Source organism: Megascapheus bottae, chromosome 22, assembly GCF_031878675.1.
Source record: "Megascapheus bottae isolate mThoBot1 chromosome 22, mThoBot2.hap1, whole genome shotgun sequence".
Classification (NCBI taxonomy): domain Eukaryota; kingdom Metazoa; phylum Chordata; class Mammalia; order Rodentia; family Geomyidae; genus Megascapheus; species Megascapheus bottae.
The window spans coordinates 17,615,251-17,639,697 of NC_143530.1; the positions used below are offsets into that span (position 1 = coordinate 17,615,251).

Consider the following 24,447-nt stretch of genomic DNA (forward strand, 5'->3'; position numbering starts at 1 on the left):
TGATCCTCAGATTTCAGCCTCTCAGACTCCTGAGTGGTTAGGATTATAGGTTTGAGCCACTTCACCTGGCTGTGATTCTTAATGTAAGCAGCACAGTGATTCAAGTTAGAAACTGTCTTTTGATAGAAACACAGCTTTAGAATGAGGAAACCCAAATTTGAGTACCAATTATTTGTCTATCGCATATTTTTGAAAATGTTCTCTCACCTACAGAAACAAAAAAAAAAACATGAGTTTATGAGTCTTTTGTTTTAATAAGAATGAAAAAAGCCAGGTGCCAGTGGCTCATTCCACTCAGATCTTGAGGCTAAGATCTGAGGATTACATTTCAAGCCAGCTCAGGTAGAAAACTTTGAGACTCTTACCTTCAATTAACTATGAAAAAGCTGGAAGTGGAGGTATGGTTTAAGTGGTAGAGCCCCAGCCTTCAGTGAAAAAGCTAAGTGACAGTACCCAAGCCCCGAGTTCAAACCTTAGTAGCATAAAAAAGGAAGGAAGGAAGGAAGGAAGGAAGGAAGGAAGGAAGGAAGGAAGGAAAACATGTGAAATGCCTGGCAGTGGATGTGGAAATGTTTGAAATGTAATAGCTAATAAACCATTTATTTATTATTATCCTCTACCTTAACCCACAGTAGTATGTAATAAGCCATGTGAGAATTATTACATATGCATATTTGATCAGCTTCATGTATATAGATATGTAAAACTATTTGTATGATTATATGCAGGGTTGAAATTACTACCAATTTAATTTTCTTGCCCTTCTCAAGTATAACTTGAATCCCCTTAATTAATCCAATCTGGGTACAGTGGCTCACGCCTGTAATCCTAGCTACTCAGGAGGCTGAGAGCTGAGGATCGCGGTTCAAAGCCAGTCCAGGCACTAAAGAACCAATTATCATTAGAGAAGGGGAAGTGGTGCTGTGGCTCAAGGGGTAGGGGAGTAGCCTTGATCTGAAGAGCTCAAGGACAGTGCCCAAACCAGAGTCCAAGCCCTATGGCCCACCCCCACCTCCACACACAAATCAATTCATTCTTCACATCCAAGTGTGTCTGCTGAACTTGAAAGGTTATAAAATGCCCTATTTCCAAATGGTGTTGACCTCCCTGTTCCTCGTGTCCTGTAGTGTGACTATTTCTTTTAGGGGGAGCCCTATTGGGAGAAGATTTAAAGATTTGCTTGCATTCTGATTTCTACTAAAACTTCCCCTACTGAAAGAAGCCTTGTAGTGGAATCTGAAAACTTGCACAACTGGCTGGTGCACACTGGCTGCTCTGTTGGTTTAGTCAGGAAGCTCTCAAAGTAAATAACCCCCTTTCCATTCATCTGATCATAGTTATCCTACCCTGAGGAATCTTTCTGTGAGAAGACCAGATATCCCCATTTATGTTGGTGATACAGAAAGACCTGTATTTTGGAATCTAGATCAGAGTGATGTCCAGTTGACAAATATCAATGTGGTGCCATTTGGAATATGGCAGCAGGTAAGAGAACTATTCTCTTTCCACACTTCTAGTCATGCTTTCTGAGGTGAGTTTTAGATGAGTTAAGTCACCTAGAGATTAAACAAGAAAATGACCCACACTGTTTCTACATGGTACTTGATAAATACTACCTTTATTTAAATTTTCCAATGTAAGTCATAACTAGGTTTATTTCCTTTGACCAATAGTATAACTGTATAAAACAAACTAAGAATCCATTTATCCAAGAAGAATTTTCTGAAGTTCTGATGTACCAGTCTTTCCAGAAGTGACAAATTCCTCAAATACTGAATTAAACGAAGCAGACAGAGGGATTGAAATATAGTGTGAACATGTGATATAACAATGAACCCTCCTCATCTAGCTAAGAGTCTAAGAAAATTTTTTTGTCTAAGAAAATTTTGACAAACATTGAAGCACATGGCCAAATATAGTTGTTTCTATGATTCAATTCCAGGTAGACAAAAATCTTCGATTTATGATCTTGATGGATGGAGTTCATCCTGAGATGGATACTTGCATTATTGTGGAATACAAAGGTATTTTATCTTCCTTAAGAATGAAAAATGGAAAGTGCTGTGGATAGGAAAGATGGAAATAAAATCTAATGTATCATCCAGTATTCGTCTTCTTATCCCTTTGTTTGAGAGAATACAGTACATTCTGGACTTATACTAGAAAGATGATCAATCTTCAGATACTCTCTCCAATCAAATTTCCAATAATGAACATAATCATTAGTGTAAAACCTTTAGCATAGAGTATTAGTTCATACCTTTCTAATAATTATATCTGTAATAATGTCTTTGAAACTATTTTTAGTGAATAAATCCACTTAGCTGCAATTATCCTGAAACATCTTTTAAGTGAACATATACCTCTCCTTTTCTTGTGAGAACATGGTTTTACTGCCCAATAATCATTTGAAATATGAACATGGTAAAAGGCATGTGTTCTAACCCTTTTCCCTTGCATCCTTTGGGCTCAAACCTAGAGACAGTCAAGGAAAGTTATCTATGATGCAGAATAAAGTTATCTCCACGAGGTACTCAGAAGAATGTACCAAGTCAACTGGGATGAATGTATCCACTTGAAAAGTTAAAATATACTATGGAAGACTTTGGACTTTGAAATCAAATTTAAAATCCATTATTTTATCATCAAATAAGTCAGATTATACATACAGTTTGGCAATTCAAAATGATACTCAAGATTTTACTTTGAGCGCCCTTCCTGTTTTGTCTCTTCACAGGTCATAAAATACTCAACACAGTGGACTGCACCAGGCCCAACGGAGGAAGGCTGCCTGAGAAAGTTGCTCTCATGATGAGCGATTTTGCAGGAGGCGCATCTGGCTTTCCAATGACTTTCAGTGGTGGAAAATTTACTGGTAATATTTTATATCAATATGTTTCCAATCATCAATGATGGTACTTCACTCAATGCTTTGAGAATGAGTGCAAAGAATTGACATGCGACTCCTCCTCCCCACAAGAAGCTGACAGTCTTATAGGGAAACCTGACTTGCAAATTGTACAGATTATACACTGAAGTTTCCAGCTCAAATGCAATGATGAAACAAGAGAGACAGTGAGATCAGGGAACACCTCAAGAACAGCCAAGAGAAAGAATCGTTAGGACTTAGTGTGTGGACCATGATGCAGGACAGGAAAGGCCCTTCATAGTGAAATGTAGTCCAGAATGGGGTGTGAAACTCAGCATAGGCACATCCTGTTGCCCCAAAAGAGAAGTGATACAGCCAGCTGGGACATTCTAATGTGTGGCGTTCCCACACATGCTCTGGACCCAAAACATGGTGCTACAGTTGGCTTGTGGAAATGTAAGTAAGATTCTATTCATTTTGGTATCTCAGAACTAGCATTTATAAGTATTCAATATTTCCATTTAATCAATTGTGATGTTTGTGATCCCTACCCAACAGTGGCAGAAAAATGCCCTAACTTGTGAAATGAAGATTGTCTCGATATTGTCCCATTTTTCCCACTAGAGATCAATACTCATAGCTTTCCAGAGTATATAGCTCTGTAAAGACAGAGAAGGCTCTTTCAGGAGATCACAGTGTGATTTAGGGATGTAAAAGTATTCTTGTGGAATATTAACTATCACAATCCCACAAGTACAGAGATGTACACTTAAAATGATTAATAGTTGTATCTGGGTTATGAGTAACTTTGATTTTTCTCCCCTATGGCCTTATCTTTGTTTGTTAAATTTTCATAGCAATAGCAACGATTTCCTGATCCTGGGGACTGTGACTTTAGATCTTTTCTTCCTAATTCCATGCCTTCCTTTCCTTCCTGTTTCCAATATGCTCTCAATTATATGCTCTCAATTAGCCCACACCAGCCTGCCTATGATTCCCAGACTCAACTTCTGCAGTACCTTCTTGTCTCGTGACTTTGTCTACTCCCTGGAGCCCTCCTTCCCTTAAATTCATGCGGCGAGCAACTTGTTGCCATGTGTTCTCTGGCCATCTTATCTATTGATGGCCCTCAGTTTCTGCCCTCTTGCCCCAGACACTCTATCCTGCTGGTCTGTTTTACTCTATTTGTAACATATTACTCTCTGCAAGGATCATGTTGTTACACTTCTCTCAAAGAAGCAAATGATCCACAAAAAGCAGGAAGGATCTGCTTTGTCTTGTTCACTATCTTTATATTCCTAGTGCCCAGAGCCGCATTTGACATACTGTGTAGTATGTACACAGTAAGTCTTGGGTGAAAGAAATGAAGGAGTGGATGGATATATGATCTGGTGAGGTGGCTACTCTGCCTCCATTTACAAAGGAGGAAAACGTGTAGAAACAGGTTGTTTTCTCATTATTATACAACCATTAAGTGGGTGGAGGTGGAGAGGGAATATTGACCACAAATGTGACCCTACCTCTGGGCTCGTCACTGTGCATTGACAAGTTATGACAAATATGTTTTATCTTTTATCATGCACTTGTTAAAGGCTAATTGTTAGAGCATTCTTAAAATATACTTGCAGCCAGGTGCTGGTGGCTCACACCAGCTACTCAGGAGGCTGAGATCTCAGATTGTGGTTCAAAGCCAGAGAGAAAGTTCATGGTGATTCTTTTCTCCAGTTAACCACTCAAAAACCAGAAATGGAGCTGTAACTCAAAATGGTAGTATACTAGCCTTGAGCAAAATAGCTCAGGGACAGTGCTTAGGCCCCGAGTTCAAGCCCTATGACTGAGTGCCTCCCCCCAAAATACATACATATACATATATATGTATGTAGTTATACATTATATATGCATGTGTGTTGCACATACTTGAAGATATGAATAAATGTCCTGACCTGTGTATTGAGTTAGGATCCAAACCAAAGGATCACAAACATGGAAATTCACCTTTGGCTGGTCTGGTAACATTTTTGTAATAGCCAAGTATGAGTAAAATTTGCAGAATAAAGATATCCCAAACTCATAAGAGAATTTCTTCCATTTGTTATCCATCAATTTTCTCTCCTGAACAAGTTCCAGACCATTAGAACATTGGTTTTTCAGTGATTTCTGAACAGAAATGATTCTAACCCAAATCATGTCATTTCAGAGGAATGGAAAGCCCAGTTCATTAAGACAGAAAGGAAGAAGTTATTGAACTACAAGGCTCAGCTGGTGAAGGACCTGCAACCCCGAATTTATTGTCCTTTTGCTGGCTATTTTGTGGAGTCCCACCCATCAGACAAGTATGGCTAGATATTTTATATAGTATCTCTAATATCTGTACATATAATTGTGGAAGAATGAGTGATTTGGCTGTAATTCAAGGTGAAAGAAGTTGAGCGAAAGTAAAAGTCTTAAACTTTATAATCAGTTACTGGAGAGCCCCGAGATAATTCAGATTGCCAATCAAGTGACATTTATGATCCAGGAAGTACATTACTACACAGAAACATTTATCTGAATGAATCTCGTCATGATAAGGTGGCTTATGTCTTAGCTGTAGAAGGGAAATTCAAAACTTGAGAGGCTGAAGGATTACCTCAAAGTACCCCTGTAGGGAGAGTGGAGTTGAGAAGTAAACCTAGTAGCTAGCTCTCCATATCTTGCTGCATCCCAGAATAGAGCTGTATTGATTTTATTGTATTTGGGGATCCTGATGTGATTCTTGAAGGAGTAATAATTCTATGATTGCTATGCATCAATTCATAGAATTTCTGAAAGAAATACAATAGTAAATTTGATGGTCTTGAGTGCTTTGCAATGCATGTTGATTCATTGAAGACCTGGACTGTTAATTCCAACACAAGACTTTATGGAGACAAAGAAATGCTTGTCAGATATTCAGGAATCAAAGGCAAACCCTAGCAGTCTTTTCTCGTCAATAACATAGCACATATGGAATAACAATCTGAACTTATAAAAGGAAAAGCTAACCTTGACTTCAAGATACAAATATTATGTAAATTTTTGTGGCTGTCAAAAGATACTAAAATTGAGGTAGATTAGAACAACCAGAAATTTAATTTTCTCATTGATATAGAAGCCAGACATTCAAAAATTCAGGTGTGGGCAGGGCCTACCAAGTCAAAGAGAGTTGAAGTGGCTCAGGTCAGACAATGTAGGCTTCAGGGCAAGGAAAGTGCCAAGGATAAAGAAACACTTTAACAAGGATCAGTTTGCTAAGGAGATCTAACAGTCCTGGATGGATCCGTGCCAAACATTAGAACCTTAAACATTTAAAGCAATAAATAATATAATATAATGGACAGACAGAAGCCCACAGTTGTAGTTGGATGCTTCAACATTGTTCACTTAATAACTGGTAGAACAAGAAAACAGGAATCAGCAAGGATGTAGAAGTCTTTACACCCACCATAAACCATGCAGTACTGATTGAAATTTATGGAGACTTCACTCACATAATTTTCAAGGTTGGCATAAAACAAAACTTAACTGAGCTGAAATAGAAATTTCATGAAGTATGTGTATTCTAATCGTAATGAAATACAACTGAAAGCTACCAAGAGTGTAACTAGTATTGAATACTCACAATAGAATAAAGATGATTATGTACAAAGGTGTGGATTCAAGCCCCAGAACCCCTACCCCTTCAAAAGAAAATAAAAAAGCATGAGGGGGAAATTACCCGAGTCAGCAATCTAAATTTCCACTTAATAAAGCTGGGCATGGTGCCTCACACCTGCAATCCTAGCTACACAGGAGACTGAGATCTGATGATGGAGGTTCAAAGCCAGCCCAGGCACTAAAGACCGTGAGATTCTTATCTCCAAATAATCACTAGAAAATGAAGTGGGGCTGTGGCTCAGGGGTAAGGCAGTAGCCTTGAACTGAAGAGCCCAAGAACAATGCCCAGGCCCAGAGTTCAAGTCCCACAACCAACAATAAATAAAATTAAAAGTAGGACAAAACAAACCCACAGCAAAGATGAAAGAAACAAAGAGTAGATATGAATAGTAATTAAAACCCACAAGCTTCCAAATGTCACTCAGAAAAAATAGATCACCCTGTACTGAGAACAGAATTCAACTCATGTTAAAACATTTCAAGGGGGCCAGGAGCATGGCCTAGTGGTAAAGTGCTTGCCTAGCATGCACAAAAACCTGGGTTCGATTCCTTGGTACCACATACATAGAAAAAGCCGGAAGTGGTGCTGTGGCCAAGAGTAGAGTGCTAGCCTTGAGAAAGCCCAAGGACAGTGCTTAGGCCCTGAGTTTAAACCCAGGACTGTTGGGGTCCTTCGTCCCCAGTTCCTCTCGACTAGTAGGAGGGATGGGGAAAAACACGCCCTGTCCAGGACGAGCTGCAATAGGAGAGGGCCCACGACCTCCCACACCAGCCTTCCTTCCCCGGAGCACAGAGACACCACACAGCTCCATCAAGGCAGGAAAATCTCCAAAAAACCCCCCTCCTGAGGAAGTCCCTCCAGCTAATATACCCTCACTCTAGGTCCCAGCAGAGAGTGATAAACACATTTGTAATCAAGTCTTGCGCCCTGCCTCTTGCGCCTTGCCTTGTCTCAGCAGAAAGTTATTAGACATGGTGTTACTCACAGCCCCCAACATCTCCCCCGTTTTTATTTTAGAAAAAAGGAAAAACCTAGGATATGTGGGGCTACCATCATGTCAGATCGACTGTGCCTGTCTTAGGTGTCTCCAAGCTCGCTAGTCTTCTTACCCGTCATGGGATCACCAAGTCCTTTTTACTTGGCTCCTGTCTTAGGTTCATAGGCTACCAGCCATCCATTTAAGCAAATCAGACCTGAGGGGATGCACCTATTTCCATGGGAGCAGATGCCTGTTGCATTAGCATTCACTTTCTGTGTTGACTTTGTAGGCAAGCAATATAGACATATTACACTTATAGCACATAAAAATAAATCCAAAACGATCACTCCTGCCCATCTTTGATCAAGTCCCAAAATACTTAACCAATCACCCACTTAGAATATTAACATGTGTCATTTGTGCACATAACAATTCCAGTCCTCACATGCTGATTAATGGCTTATTCAAAGCATTCTCTGTAGGAACTGCAGTGGCAAGGGCAATACTCGTGGCAGTAATGGCAGCTACAGATGTGGCAATGGACACCACCACGGCCAGGAAAATACCAAAGTCTTTTTTACTGATGAGCAGAAAAGCATTCTCCTCTGCCTGTACAGGCACTGGTATATACTGAGGGGCTCTGACTACAACAGCCAGAGAAAACAGGGAAGCATTCCAACATTAAGAAAACATTACTAATAATTAGAGATTGAAACCAATAGAAAAAAGACTATCACACAAGCCATAGCAAGGCAATGGAAGAATTAGAAGAGTCTTCCAATCTCCCCCCCTTTTTGTTTTAAACTACTGGCCTATCTCACCTTCCAAAAATAACCCTGGTCCCTTCATTTTAAGGGGGTTATGGGTGAAGATCCATTTTCTGTAACTTCTTCAAGCTGACTCAGGGGCGTTGTCTTTATATTTTGCCAGGGACCCTCAAAAGCTTTAGCCTGTTTTCAACTGTGGGCAGTGGCTCTGTTTTGCAATTCTGCACCTGAGCACAGGCTTTCTAAACCACTACCACTTAATTCTCTTTCTCAAGTATTTTTCCAAGCATCTGGACTTCGTTTCACCTGTTCTTAAACTGTTTACTCCTGTATAAGTTGCCACATAGTTTAGACTTAGATTTACCCAATTGCCTTTGTTTTTCAAGTATAAATTATTTAGCATGGTACTCGTGCAAAATTAATATCAGTCGTTCCGTTCTGAACCCATTTCGGTTCTAAAATCCCTTATTCCAGTTCTTTTTCCTAACCCCTTATTGCCTCGCCCTTATATCGCTCTGGCCAGAGACTCCGGCGAGGTTCCTCAGTGACTCCCTACCATGCCGAAGTGACCTGCGCTTCGGAGGTGGACTGGGAATGATTATTAAAATCTTTTACTGTTAAAACACCTAGCTGCTTCTGCTGTGTTTGCCTCTCCGCTTTCACACAGCTGCAGCTTCTTTGCCTTTTTCTCAGCTTTGGGAGGAGTTTTTTGGGGGGTTTTTTGACCTTTTTTTATGGGTTTTTCTTTTTCTTTGTGAGCAACTTTAGTTTATATTTTCCTTTCAGGTTTCTCTGGTTTTTCAGTCTTTGAGGAGTTTTTACTTCTTTGACTTTTGCAGGTAGTTGCTTCCCTTTCTCTTGTTTACCACCTTTTTTCTTTTTCTTTCGTTGTCCCTCTCTTTCTTCTTGTCTTCCTCCCTGTCTTTTTCTTTTTCCCTGTGAGCAATTTCAGCCTGTATTTTACCTTCAGGTGTCCCTGGCCCTTCAGTCCCTTCTCCATGTATCTCTCTCTTGGCTCAACTCGCTGTCGTGCCCCTTTCGTGCCCCACGTTGGGCGCCAGTATGCTGGGGTCCTTTGTCCCCGGTCCCTCTAGACTAGTAGGAGGTATGGGGAAAAAGATGCCCCGACCAGGAGGAGCTGGAGAGGAGAGGGCCCACAGCCTCCCACACCAGCCTTCCTTCCCCGGAGCACAAACAGAAACACCACACAGCTTCAAGACAGGAAAATCTCTCTCTAAAAAACCCCCCTCCTGCGGAAGTCCCTCCAGCTAATATACCCTCACTCTAGGTCCCAGCAGAGAGTGATAAACAATAACACATTTGGAGCCAATGGTAATCAAGTCTTGGGCCCTGCCTCTTGCGCCTTGCCTTGTCTCAGCAGAAAGTTATTAGACATGGTGTTACTCTGCCCCCAACACAGGATTAACAAAAACAATTTCAAAAATGAAAGGTCCAAGCCTAGATTACTTTCTGGAATACTAAAGAAAAGTAATACTAGAGGTTTATATTATTTTCTAAAAACAATAGGAGGAAAACACTATTAAAAAGTTATTAGCGGCCGGGAGTTTGGCCTAGCGATAAGAGTGCTTGCCTAGAATGCATGAAGACCCGGGTTCGATTCCTCAGTACCATATACATAGAAAAACCTGGAAATGGTGTTAGGGCTTAAGTGGTAGAGCTCTTGCCTTGAGAAAGTCCAAGGACCCTGAGTTCAAGCCCCAGGAATGGCAAAAAAAAAAAGTTAATAGCACTAAAAACAGGTGTTATTTATTTATGTCAGTCATGGGGCTTGAACTTTGGGCCTGGGCCTTGAGTTCTTCAGCTTAAGGCTACTTCCCTATCCCTTGAGTCAATGCTTCACTTCCAATTTTCTAGTGGTTAATTGGAAATGAGTCTCACGTCTTCAGTGCCTGGACTGGCTTTGAACCACAGTCCTCAGATTTCAGCCTCCTGAGTAGCCAGGATTACAGGTGTGAGCCACAGTGCCTGGCCTGTGTTATTATTCTTTTTTTAAGTCCAGCATTATCCTGATACCAAAAGGGAGACCAAGTTCTTATGAGAAAAGTATAGATTAGCATGAAATAGAAGAAAAATCCTTAAAAACAACAAAGAAAATCCAACAATAACATATAACCAAATAATAGATTTATTAGATTTTAAATATTTAAAACAGTGAATATAGGGGCCAGGAGTTTGGCCTACTGGCAGAGTACTTGCCCATCATGCACAAAGACCAGGTTCGATTCCTTAGTACCACATACATGGAAAAAAAGCCAGAAGTGGTGCTGTGGCTCAAGTAGTAGAGTTCTAGCCCTGAGAAAGCCCAAGGACAGTGCTCAGGCCCTGTGTTCAAGCCTAGGACTGGAAAAAAACAAAAACAAAAACAAAACAGTAAATACAAAAACACCAAGGATGCTTTAGAATGATTTTCAAAGGCTTCAAACAAGTAGTTACAAATCTGACAAAACGTGCAGAGTCTGTAGCATGATCCAAAATTAAAACATTGATAAATTGTACATTATTGAAAAAAATTAAATTTGCTACATAAAGGAAACAAGAGAATGAAAAGTTAATTACAAACTTGGAGAATATATTCCCAAGACTTATTTGACATGGAACTAGTTTTCATTGTATTTGATGAACAATCAAAATTCAATAATAAGAACACAATTTAATAATACAAAAATCAGGAGTAAGAAAAATTTAAAGATTGGCAAAGAATTTCAATAGACAATTTATATAAAGAAGAGAGAGAGTAAATGGTACATATACCCTTGAAAATAGTTTGGCAGGGGCCAGGAGTTTGGCTTAGCAGTAGAGTGCTTACCTAGCATTCATGAAGAACCAGGTTTAATTCCTCAGTATCACATACTTAGAAAAGGGCCGGGAGTTTGGCCTCGTAGTAGAGTGCTTGCCTAGCATACACAAAGATCTGGGTTCAATTCCATGTTTCCACATACATAGAAAAAAGCCAAAAGTGGTGCTGAGGCTCAAGTGGTAGAGCTCTAGCCTTAAGAAAGTCCAAGGACAGTGCTCAGGCCCTGAGCTCAAGCCCAGGACTGGCCAGAATGAATGAATGAATGAATGAATGAATGAATAAATAAATAGAAAAAAACAGATATGGTACTATGGTTCAAATAGTAAAGCTCTAGCCTTGAGAAAGCCCAAAGAGAGTACTCAAGCACTGAGTTCAAGCCCCAGGACTGCCAAGAAAGAAATAAAGAGAGAGAGAGAGAGAGGAAGAAGAAGAAAAAGAAGAAGAAGAAGAAGAAGAAGAAGAAGAAGAAGAAGAAGAAGAAGAAGAAGAAGAAGAAGAAGAAAAGGAAGGAAGGAAGGAAGGAAGGAAGGAAGGAAGGAAGGAAGGAAGGAAGGAAAAGAAAGAAATTAGTTCAACACCTTCTTTAAAGTTAATCTTTACTGTGTGACTGAAAAATTTGACTCAATCTTACTCTAAGGAAATTAACACTTATTAATATTATGAAAATGTTAGTAGCAGCCTTATTCATAATCACCAGTTCAACCCAAATGGCCTTTCCTCAGAGAATGGATGAACTACAGCCTATCATATTGTTACATAACAATAAGAAACAACGGTTGCCCCATGGATGAAATGGCATCATTGAGTGTGTAAAAGCCATCTTCAAAATGATTCTGTTTGTGTGATGTTCTAGAAAAAGCCAAGCTGCAGAAATAAATGACAGAGCAGTGCTTGCCAGAGCTGAGGGGCTAGGGGAAGATTTAACTACAAACACAGAAAGTGTGAGGAGAATGAATTCCCCTATTTGTGGTGGCGGTTACATACATCACTATGTGTGTTTTAACTCGCAAATGAATTCAAATAATTGTAAGTAAATACCATAAAAAGAACAAAAAGAACTATTCTTACAGAATACCTTACATCATAGTGGATAAAGAGGGTATATTTAAATCATATTCATAATACAAGCAAATTGTGTTACAAGCATTTTTTTGTTGTTGTTGTTGTTTTTTTCTTTTTTTTGTCAGTTGTGGGGCTTGAACTCTGGGCCTGGGATCTGTCCCTGACCTCTTCAACTCAAGGCTATCACTCTACCACTTGTGCCACAGCACCACTTATGGTTTTCTGGTGGTTCACTGGAGATAATAGTCTCACAGACTTGATGTCTGGGCTGACTTTGAACAGCAATCCTCAGATCTCAGCCTCCTGAATAGCTAGGATTACAGACGCGAGCCACTGGCGCCCAGCTACATGCATATTTTGTAGTCCACAACCTTTTGGGGGGCGGGGGAAGCAACAAACACAAGGTATCTACCCCATTTTGTAGTATTAAAAGCACAAATTTTATTTTTCATTTTATTGTTTAATATTGGGAACTTGAACTCAAGTCTTTATGCTTATAGTCACTCCAACTTGAGTCATACTCAGTCCCTTTGCTTTTAAGATCAAATAAGGTCACCTACTAAGTTTCACAGGATACCCCTCAACAGTGATTCTCCTACCCCGGCCTCCTGTGTAGCAGATAATAGACATGCACCACCATAGCAGGCCTGTTTGCTTGCTTATTTATTTTTGAGGCAGAGCTTCATGATGTAAGCTAGGCTGAATTCCAAGTTGTGATCCTCCTGCCTCATCTTCTTAACACTTAGGAATACAGGCTGGTACCACCACAACTAGCTTAACTTTACCTTTTTATTTTATTTTATTTTAGATGATACTAAAGTTAGAACTCAGGGCCCTGTGTTTGCTAGGTAGGTGTAGCACACCACTGGCCCTTATCTTAATCATTCTAAAAAAATTTTATCAATGTTTAAATTTTCCTTTCATAAACTTTCCTCTCTATACAGAATTACTGTATCATAAAATTCTATATACAAAATCATTCGATACAGAATTTATTGGATCTCAGACAGTGATACAGCTTCTCACTATAAAAGTTTTTATGAGTGGGTGCCATAGGCTTCACAGAAATAGGTTTACTGAGGGAGTAAATGAACAAAGGCCAAAGATACCTGTATTTCTTTATTATGGGAGGGTACTTACTTGTACTTAATCAAACTTATTGAGTAACAAAGTTTTCTGGGTTCATGATGGCAGTTATGGAAGAATGACCCGTAATTAGTAGTTCAACAGGAGGAGCAGTGTACATGGAATTGAAGTTCTGGTTTAATCATTGTTTATTGGGACCAACAACCCACCTCCCTGGACTTCATTTGTCTTGTTAGAAAAACATAACTTGCTTTAAAGTTAATTTTCATCTACCCACAGGATAGTGACTTAAGGTAGTCAGCTGCTGACCTCTTTTCTTCTTATCTTTCTTATTGATAGTAGCTGCCTACCATCTTCTAAATCTTTCCAGTAAAACTGATACAATTTTGCCTCTAATCCTAGCTACTCAGGAAGCTGAAATCTGAGGACCAAGGTTCCAAGCCAGCCCAGACAAGAAAGTCTGTAACACTCTTACTTAAACTAGCAAAAAAAAAGCTAGACGTGGAGGTGTTGCTCAGGTGGTAGAGCACCAACCTTGAGCCAAAACACTAAACAAGAACTCTAGGTCCTGAGTTCAAGCCCCAGTGTGTGCACATGTTTGTGTGTATGCATACACACACCTCATTCCTTTAGATCAGTATTGTTCCTGATTTATTTCTTACTTTTTATTTAGCACAACAGCATCATGTGCCAGGTGCTGGAGAAGTAGAGATAAAATTATTGCCCCATTTATAGTTTATTGGAAGAGAACTATAATTATAGAGTAAGCAAGTGATGATAGACCAGCGATATAAGGGTAATGAATAAACAGTCCTTGAGTTAAGGCTGTAAAATCTGAATTCAAAAGATATTAAGAGACCAAAGTGAGGTACAACTGGGCACAGGTGATGGGGCGGGGAGAGGCTATGTGGAATGGAGGAGCAAGTACTATAGATGCCATCCTACCGGATCTGAGTTTTGTCCCGAAATGCTAGAATGCTCCTATTGAACCGAAAGCCATGGACCATGATAAACGAATCCAGTGAGGACCAGGATTGGGACTAGAGAACAGTCCTAATGCTACTTTGTCTGTCTTGCATGGTGGGAAGGGAAAAAAGGAATGCTGTATACCTGGAGACCAATCTGAAGATCATTACAGGAAAGGGATGATGGCTGGCCCTAGGGCATGAGAAAAAAAATCAGATAAAAGAAATATTGAGAAGGTTGAATTGTAGGGCTTGGGATAGAATTGGAGGTGGTGGGTACATATTTCTAGGCTACTTGACCCTTTAATGTGATGACGTCTCTGGAAGTAATTGAAAGATACAGTGGGGCCTGAGACAGTAGCTCAAGCCTAATCCTAGCTACTCGGGAAGTGAAGATCTGAGGGTTGTGGTTTGAAACCAGCCCAGGTAGGAAAGTCCATGAAACTGTTCTCTCCAATAAATTACTCAACAAAAATAAATCAAAACCAAAAAAACAAAAACCAGTAGTGCTACGACTCAAATGGCAGAAGCCTCAGGACTGGCAGAAAGGGGAAAAAAAATCCTTTAGAGGATGGCATTAATATATTGATTCAATTACTAGAGAAAGAGATTACTAGAGAGTAGAGAAAGAAACCAACATGAGCATTTATAGATCTTAATGTATACTACACACTGTTTTAGGAAGAATGGTTGACATTAATTAGCGTGGCTCAGGAGGAGAATAGCGGGGCAGGAAAACCAGTTAGTGCCCATTTTTAGACTAGTGGTAGTTAAGAAAAGTTGGTGGCATTATTTTAAATTAAGGGCTGCTGCATCAGGACATTCACAGGGATAGGAAGGGAAAAACTGATACTCTCAGTACAGTGACAATATTCTCACTTGTATCTGGAAAATTAATTCCTGGGTCATCTGAGTGCTATAGAAATACAAATTCTTTGGGGTTTGTTTTTGTTTTTGTTTTTGTTTTGCCAGTCCTGGGCTTGAGCTCAGGGCCTGAGCACTGTCCTTGGACTTTCTCAAGGCTAGAGCTCTACCACTTGAGCCTCAGCACCACTTCTGGCTTTTTTCTATGTATGTGGTGCCGAGGAATTGAACCCGGGTCTTTGTCCATGCTAGGCAAGCACTCTACCACTAGGCCAAACTCCCAGCCCAGAAATACAAATTCTTATATGTGTTTTATTTATTTACTTGACTAGACATATCAAGGGCAGGAAACCAATCTATACTTCAATAAAATAGAATTTCCTTTAACAGAATTACCTGTCTTGGTAGTTCATGTCAGATGAACCTGAAAGAAAATCCTTTTTCACAGGTTCTCCTTTTTCTGCCCTTATACCATCCAGTCACTTGCTAGGATGCCATTGAAATTGATAAGTTATAGCATTTTGAGAAATAGTATGGCTTAGAGATGAACTTGGAAGATAACTGGCCTGATCAATGATATAGTTAGGAAACAGATCATAGGCTTGAGATATAGCTCACTGGTAGAGCAGTTGCCTAATATGTGTGACGTCTTGAGTTCAATTTCTAACACCACACACACACACACACACACACACACATACACACACACACACCAGAAGAGATCTCATAGTAGGGGTACATGAGGTCTACCAAAGACCTGTATACTTTATTTTTTTTGTAACCAGTATATTTTTAATGGTTTTGAATGAAAACTTTTAAGTTTTTACTCCAAAAGCTCATAGGCAAGCTTAGCTTACTCTGGAATCAAAAATTGGCCAAAGAATTTGCCAAAAAGAGAAACAAATGTTTATTAGGACATCATTAAAGGAAAATGATGGGCAGATAGACAGTATGGTATAACACCACTGTGCTTAACACCACTGCTGTGCAGATATGGAGTTGTAGTATCATATGCTGTGCTTTTATGGGGTGCTACTGATTGCATGCTTCTCTTCTGTGCACCTTGATGATTAATTATTTCAGAACATGGTTTGAATTAGGCAGGGGTGGGGACATCACACCAGTTTGGCTTCTATTTTTACATTCTATCCAGGCCATTTCTGTGCTTGGCCTCACCTTCACAAGTGGTCCTTGGTATTTCCTTATCTATCATGTCTTTTTAAAAGACATTGGATTAGTTTCCTTCTTTACAAAATAGACACAAGAGGAGTAGCTAACTCATGATATATTGTAAAGATAAAGCAAACTATTTCTTATTAAGCAACTAATATGTCTGCCAAATAATAGCTAATCAGTTGATATCATTACTATTAAACATGAGAGTAAGTCTCCTCTAGTTATATAATACTTGTCTTTGTACATCAAACTTCAAAACTAATCATCGTAGAAACAAAAGCTATGCACAACTTCCTTGGCTGAGAATTCTTCTCTACAAGGCACCCTAGTCAAAGTTTAGCTTTTATTTTTTCCATGGTGGGAATAGGGAATACAAAAAAAAAAAACACAAAAAATATTCTCCTTGTAATCAACTTGGAATGCTTTTCTTCCTCAGGTATATTAAGGAAACAAACATCAAAAATGACCCAAATGAACTCAACAATCTTATCAAGAAAAACTCTGATGTGGTGACCTGGACCCCACAGCCTGGAGCTGTTCTTGATTTGGGCAGGATACTGAAGGATCCAGCAGACAGGTTTGACTTAAGTATTTGTAAAGGATACAGAAGTGTTAATGAGTTGTTTTTCGATATTGTGATAAGGGGCTCACCTCATTACTCTTGACAGGTCTGTGATTTGCAGTAATTTTTATACTAACACTAACTGCTTTTGTGAAACTTACATTCTTATCAGGATAGGGAGGCAGGCCTATGGAAACACTCGTGAAGTTAATACAAACCAGGTTAATCTAATATTTTGAGTTATTTTGGACATAAGGTTCTAAATCAATGGCTTTTTTCTCTCCAAGCATGAATTTTATTTTATCATTCATTCATTCATTCATTCATGTTTTTGCAAGTCCCGGGGCTTGAACTCTGAACCTGGGTGCTGTCCCTGAACTCCTTTGCCTCAAGACTAGTTAGTGCTCTACCACTTGAGTCATAGTACTTCTTCCAGCTTTTTCTATGATTAGTTGGAGATAAGAGTCTCACAGTCTTTCTTGCCCAATCTGGCTTTGAACTTCAATCCTTAGACCTTAGCCTCCTGAGTAGTTAGGATTACAGATGTGAGCCACTGCACCTGGAAATTTTTAAGAGGAGGGGAACTGAAGTTGGAGCCTTGAGCTTGTTACATAAGCACTCGTACTACAGGAACAATATGCTCAATTTGGCATTCGGGTTGTGTTTTTATCCGATAGACCAGCCAGAGACCCAGATTCTCTTAGCTTTACCTCCTGCATAGCTGGGACCATGCCTTGCTTTGTTAGCTTATTTTTGTGACAGTCTTGCTAACTTTCTCCCCTTCCGAAGGAGGCAGGGGGTGGGGGTGGTTGTTGCTGACCTCAAACCCCAGTCCTCCTATCTTCTTCTCTGGAATGACTTGGATTACATGTTTGTGTATCATGTCTGACCCTAGACACGAACTTTATTATTCAAATAAAATCTGAGTTAGAAACCATCCAGGTAAATGCTATATGGAGCTGCTCTGGTTTAGCCTGAAGTGAGGCTGATGAGACATTTCAGGGACACCCTGTGAATCATTGGCCCAGTTTCAGGGCTACTAGTCTAGTTGACTTTTGTCAGTCAAGTGCTATCTTTTACCTCCTCATTTGCTGCTTGCATCTTTCACTTATTTCTCACCTTTGTGTTTTAAGCAAGGGCATTACAAATCCTCCAGAAGGAACTAAAATTTACAAGGATTCCTGGGACTTTGGACCATATCTGAATACCTTGAAGGCTGCTGTAGGAGATGAAATTTTTCTTCACTCATCCTGGATAAAAGAATACTTCACCTGGGCTGGATTTAAGAATTATAACCTGGTTGTCAGGGTATGTTGCTAACTATTACCTGTCTATCAGAGAAGCAGATTTGACCACGTGATAATGTCTCCTCAAAAATTTTGTGACTTCGCTGGGCACCAGTGGCTCGTGCCTGTAATCCTAGTTACTCAGGAGTCTGAGATCTGAGGATTGCTGTTCAAAGCCAAGCTAGGGTACTAAAGACTGTGAGACTCTTATCTCCAATTAAACACCAGAAAACCAGAAGTGGGGCTGTGGCTCAAGGGGTAGAGTCTAGCCTTGAGCTGAAGAGCTCAGGGATAGCACCCAGGCACTGAGTTCAAGTCCCATGACTGAGCCATAAATAACAACAACAACAAAATGTTTAGGGACTTCTCTGAAATCTAGCTTAAATTTTCTTTTAGAATATCTGACATCTCCTTTCACTACATGGTTATTACTTGTTTTTGTGTTTGTGGGTGTTTTGACTTACTGTTTGACATAGCAGCAAGAATTATTTAAACAGCTATTAAACAGCCAAAAGGTAGAATGCATCCACAGGGAGGTAACACAAAAAAGGTGAGACAAGTGCAGGCTGGGAATTGAATGGCACAAACCAAAAAAGCCACTTCTACCAAAAACATATGCCTATTCCCACAGAGCAACATGATAGCATTCAGAGAAGAGAGAAATACTAGATATATTAATTTCCTAGTACCCTTTAAGAACCTTTGTGTTATACATTCTTAGAAAATTTTGAAGACTTTTGCCATTGGATTTATGTTCTCCCATTTCCTGTGATGTCATTTTCATAGATGATTGAGACAGATGAGGACTTCAACCCTTTTCCTGGAGGATATGACTATTTGGTTGACTTTCTAGATTTGTCCTTCCCCAAAGAAAGACCGAGCCGGGAACACCCCTATGAGGAAGTAAGCAGCAATATTGGTGGAAGTTCCTCTTTCCCTCCCTCTGATCTTCCTCCTCTTCTTTTCTCTCTTCCTTCTTTCTTTAATTGACAGAGAAATTACAAGACAATACAGAGTATTGTGTGTATCTTACTTTACTACTGTGTTATTTTATTAGTTGTGATTTTTGTCATCATTAACCGACCGATATTGAAATATATTGAAACACTGTGATTAACTAAAATCTATATTTGCCTCTTTTTGAGCCATTGGTCAAGACTGACTTTCCTATCTGCTTCCTTCCAAACATTGCCTAACCTCACTTGTCTTTAGAACCAAGCATCAGGCTTCTTTTACTTTTGGCCAGCAGTGTCTTTATGTCAAACCAGTGAATGTCTCTCTAAGGGGAGCTGAATCAACATATACTCGGGGTGTGTGTGTGTATGTGTGTGTGTGTGTGTGTGTGTGTGTGTGTGTGTGTGTGTGTGTGTATTAGAATTTGAATTCAGCTCCTGGGATCTATCCCATAGCATTTTCCAATCAATGTTGGCTCTCTACCACTTGAGCCACAGCTCCACTTCCATCTTTTTGGTGGCTAGTTGGAATAAAAATCACAGACTTTTCTGTGCTGGCTGGCTTTGAACCATGGTCCTCAGGATTCAACATACTGAGTAGCTAGGATTACAGATGTGAGCCATCCTGGGCCTCATTTTTTCTGACTACCCTTTGTCTGCATTTATTCAGTAGAATGCTTCTTTAGCTGTGGACTTAAGTTTCCTCTTTCCCTCAAAAACTCTCTACTTGCTGGGTACGGTGGCTCACGCCTATAATCCTAGCTACTCAGGAGGCTGAGATCTGAGGATTGTAGTTCAAATCCAGCTTGGGCACTAAAACCCATGTGACTCTTATCTCCAACGAACCACAAGAAAACCAAAAGTGGTGCTGTGACTCAAATGGTAGAGTGGTAGCCTTGAGCTGAAGAGCTCAGGGACAGTGCTCAGGCCCAGAGTTCAAGCCCATGACCAGAAAAAATAAAAGACAACAAAAATGTCTGTACTTAAAACACTATTTTTTGCTAGTCTCTTCCTGGTTGGGTTCCTCTGCTAGCCATCATTCTTCAACAAATAACTCCAAAACTTCAAACATCTAGCCCAGGCTTTTTTTCTGACTCTCTCTGATTTGGTCAGGTTTTGCATCCTTGTCAACTGCTTGCTGGAAGCAGCATAGATTGCTATATCCTTGTCACCTCATTCTCAACTTCAGCCAAGTGCTGCCTTCCATCTTCATTTCTTTAAACTGATCTGTGTCCTTTTCTGTATAATTTGTTGGCAATCCATCCACCCAGCCAGCCAAGCTAGAAACAAGGAAGCAATCTGCAAACCCTATTTTTCTTGTCATCAAATCCAATCACCCAAACCTTCTCATGTGACACCTTAAATATCTCCCAGGTTTGCCCCCCACTTTTCCCTCTGTGTTTCTCTAGATTAGAAGTCAAGAAAGTCCACTCTCCTCTTCTGGACAAAAGCAAATTCTCCTACTGCTTTCTTAGCCTGATTAAGCTACAGAAGCATACCTTTAAATCCCAGTTGGCAAATAAAAGATTTCTGATCACAATGGGTAGAACTGTCTTACAGGAACTGTGTGGGAAATGAATTTATAAAATCCCAATCTTGTCATTGTTCTTTAAATAACTAGCCTGTGCTTTCTGAGAGTTTTTCTTTACTGGCATTGGCATGATTTTTATCAGAAAAAAAAAGATGTGGAATATTTATTGGAAATGCTTGCATGTGCTTGAAACAGGCAATAGTGGGTTGTTAAACCATGCTATATCATCCTTTCATGCTCTTTTTATTTTTGCTGGTCCTGGGGCTTGAACTCCGGGCCTGCCCACTGTCTCTGAGCATCTTTTGCTCAAGGCTATTGCTTTACTACTTGCACCACTTCTGGCTTTTTCTGAATAATTTATTAGAGTCTCACTGATTTTCCTGCCCAGGTTGACTTTGAACCAAGATCTTCGGACCTCAGCCTCCTAAGTAGCTAGGATTGTAGGCATGAGCTACCGGTGCTTGGCTCCCTTCATGTTCTTTAGAGAACTTCATCATTCTCTGAAGAGACCCATGATACAGAAACCACAGCTTAGCAAGCTTAAGGTCATATAACCAGTCAGCACAGGGCTGAGACTCAAGACGCATCAGCTTACATCTAATTTTGTGCCCCTTTGCCAGTCTAGCAGCTCCACTGTCCCCAGCCTAGATCACCTGATTTAAGGCAGTCCTGCTCCAGTGCCAGGAGGACACACACTGCTGCTGTGAACTTGCAGACTTGCTTGGCTTGTGAAGCAGGTGGAGACTTGGACTCTTGCTTTTGGAATGATGTTGATAGTAAACATTTATTGAACATGTATTGAACACTCACAGCATGCCAAGCCTTTTACTTTTTTTGGTGGTGGGGGCACTGTAGTAAAGTTTGAACTCAGAGCTTTGCACTTACAAGGAAGGTGTTCTGCCACTTGAAACTCAACTCCAGCCCTTTCTACTCTGGTTACTTTTGAGATAAGGTCTCACTATTTTTTTTTATTTTGCCATGGTCAGCATGCATGACAATTTTACTTTTTTATGTTTTTCACAGTAGCTAGGACGACAGACATATACCACTGTGCCTAGTTTTTTTTTTTTTTTCTCTTGAGGGGAAAGTTTGCAACTTTTTACTTGGCTGTCATACTCCTCATCTCTAATTCCTGAGTAGCTGATGTTACAGGTATGATCTATTTGTTAAAAAAGTGTTTAACAGCTGGGCTCTGGTGGCTCATGCCTGCAATCCTAGCTACTCAAGAGACTGAGATCTGAGGATTGAAGTTCAAAGCCAGCTCAGGCAGAAAAGTCTGTGAGACTCTTATCTCCAATAAATTACTCAGAAAAGACTGGAAGTGGTGCTGTAGCTCAAGTGATAGAGGACTAACTAGGAGCAACAGAGAGGCTCGGGGACAGTGTCCAGACCCTGAGTTCAAGCCTCAGGACTGGTTTTTTTTTTTAAAAAAAAGTATTTCAAATACCATGACACACTAGGGCCAGGAGTTTGGCCTAGTGTAAAGTGCTTGCCTAGCATGCTTGAAAACCCGTGTTCAATTCCTTGGTACCACATACATAGAAAAATCCAGAAGTGGTGCGGTGGCTCAAGTGGCAGAACTCTAGCCTTAAAGAAAAAGCCCAAAGTCAGTGCTCAGGCCCTGAGTTCAAGCTCCAGGACTGGCAAAAAAAAAAAAATACCGGAGCCGGGAGTTTAACCTAGTGGTAGAATGCTTGCCTAGCATGCATTGGTACCACATACATAGAAAAGAAGCCGGAAGTGGTACCGAGGTTCAAGTGGTAGAGCTCTAACCTTGAGAAAGCCCAAGGACAGTGCTCAGGCCCTGAGCTCAAGCCCACAACTGGCCAAAAAAAAAAAAAAAAAAAAAAACAAGCACACACACACACACACACACACACACACACAAATACCATGACATATTTCATTTTCACAACAATCCCATGAGGAATGCTCCATTATCTGTTTTATGGATGAGGAGGCTGAGGCACAGAAGGACAGCAAAATTACCCAGAAAGATTTGAACCAAGTGTTCAAAACTAAGTCACTGCTCAACTGCTATTCTCATTGGATTCTTGAACCATGTCCTTTTCCTTTCCCTGATGTCCCTATACTGTATTTCCCTCCTTTTCCCCTCAGCCTTGTCTCTTCTGTTTCCCCCATGGCCCTAAACACCAGCCTCTGCATGGGTGAGGGATAGAGATTGCCTCTCCTGTGCTATGCAGGCCACCCCTGTGAGAAAATCTACATTATCTGTTGCAGATTCGTAGCCGGGTAGACGTCATCCGATACGTGGTGAAGAACGGTCTACTCTGGGACGATTTGTACATAGGATTCCAGACACGGCTCCAGCGGGACCCTGATATCTACCACCACTTGTAAGTGTGAAAAAACACCTGTCATTCCCTGGAAAGCTGCTGGGGACGCAGGCTGTGCAAGTAGAGTTAGGATCGTCTGTGTCCCCAAATTCTCACAGGTACAATCTTCCACTCCCCTCATAGCTTCACTTCTTTGTTTATTCAACATGAAATCTGGTCAGGAAAAATAACATGTTTGCTTGCTTCATTCATCATGGAAATGCCTTCCTCATGACTTTCAGAAATGGGATTTTTGGGTATAGGAAAGAGAAAGACATTAACAAGAAGGAAAGATGATGTTTGCCAAGGGAATAATGAAAAGGTGTGTGTGTGTGTGTGTGTGTGTGTGTGTGTGTGTGTGTGTGTGTGTGTGTGTGTGTGTATGTATGTATGTGTGTGAATGTCAGTACTAGGACTTAAACTCAGGACCTAGGCATTATCCTTTAACTTTTGCTACTCAAGTCTAGTGCTATACAACTTGAGTCACAGCTCCATTTCTGGCTTCTTGTGACTAACTGAAGGCAAGAGTCTCAAGGACTTTACTGCCCAGCCTGATTTTAAACATCAAACATCAGATCTCAGCTTCCTAATTCACTAGGACCAGAACTGTGAGCCACCAGCACATGTCAATTTTTCACTTTTGAATCTACAGCCTCAGCAAGGAGAGAGCATTCTTTCTAATCATCCCCATTAAACCTCTGGGGAAAAAAGAAGAAGCTTAAATTTAAAATTTTCAATTCCACTCACTTAAAGGGCAAAATCTATCTAGTTTCTGTCCAAAGCTTGCAACTATAAGCATTAATTAAAATACTCTTTTCATCTATTTTGGGGGTTGAATATTTTGAAATTATATTTGGAAAATGTGAAGAATATGAGATATATAAAATACAAAGTCAATAGCCCCTCCCAGGAAATGTCATCTGCTCCTGGCTCTCCCTCTGCCCACTCTCAGGGGAATTACCACAATGCAACAGAACACCAGAGCTTTAGTTCTTGTCCTACATCAGGCCACATCCACATTTCTCAAGATACATGCATTTTCAATGAAACGCCTTGTGTTGTTGGGAGGTGGGAGGGTTTCCGCTATTGTTTTTCAGGATAGTCCTTGTGCCTATATTCTGTAGCTCGATCTCAAACATCCCAAAAAGCACCCCGTCAGTTTGGTCTTAATCTCCTTGGAATCCCTCAGGGTTGGCACTCCAACGGTAGTCACTGAAGATTTCTTTCTTTGTAAAAAAATAATGATTCAGGGCCCAAGAGTTTGGCCCAGTGGTAGAGTGCTTGCCTAGCATGCATGAAGACCCAGATTCGATTCCTCCGTACCACATACATAGAAAAAAGCCGGAAGTGGTGCTGAGGCTCAAGTGGTAGAGCTCTAGCCTTGAGAAAGTCCAAGGACAGTGCTCAGGCCCTGAACTCAAGCCCAGGACTGGCAAAAAAAAACAAACAACCAAAAAAACCCCAATGATTCAACTTGGAAACTTCCAGGAGATTCATGTTGGGTAGATTGCATTTCA

The 24,447-nt window shown here is 40.4% G+C and overlaps 1 protein-coding gene across 1 annotated transcript in view; it reads left to right on the forward strand.

The window, feature by feature from the left end:
* The window catches only part of LOC150048318 (cytidine monophosphate-N-acetylneuraminic acid hydroxylase-like), a 137,164-nt gene that overhangs the window by 67,171 nt on the left and 45,546 nt on the right, over window positions 1-24,447 (forward strand). The window contains 8 exon segments of the mRNA XM_090355276.1: window positions 1,338-1,485; window positions 1,943-2,024; window positions 2,738-2,875; window positions 5,067-5,202; window positions 16,699-16,839; window positions 17,958-18,132; window positions 18,897-19,013; window positions 22,836-22,951. Coding sequence (XP_090211402.1) covers window positions 1,338-1,485; window positions 1,943-2,024; window positions 2,738-2,875; window positions 5,067-5,202; window positions 16,699-16,839; window positions 17,958-18,132; window positions 18,897-19,013; window positions 22,836-22,951 — 1,053 coding nt within the window.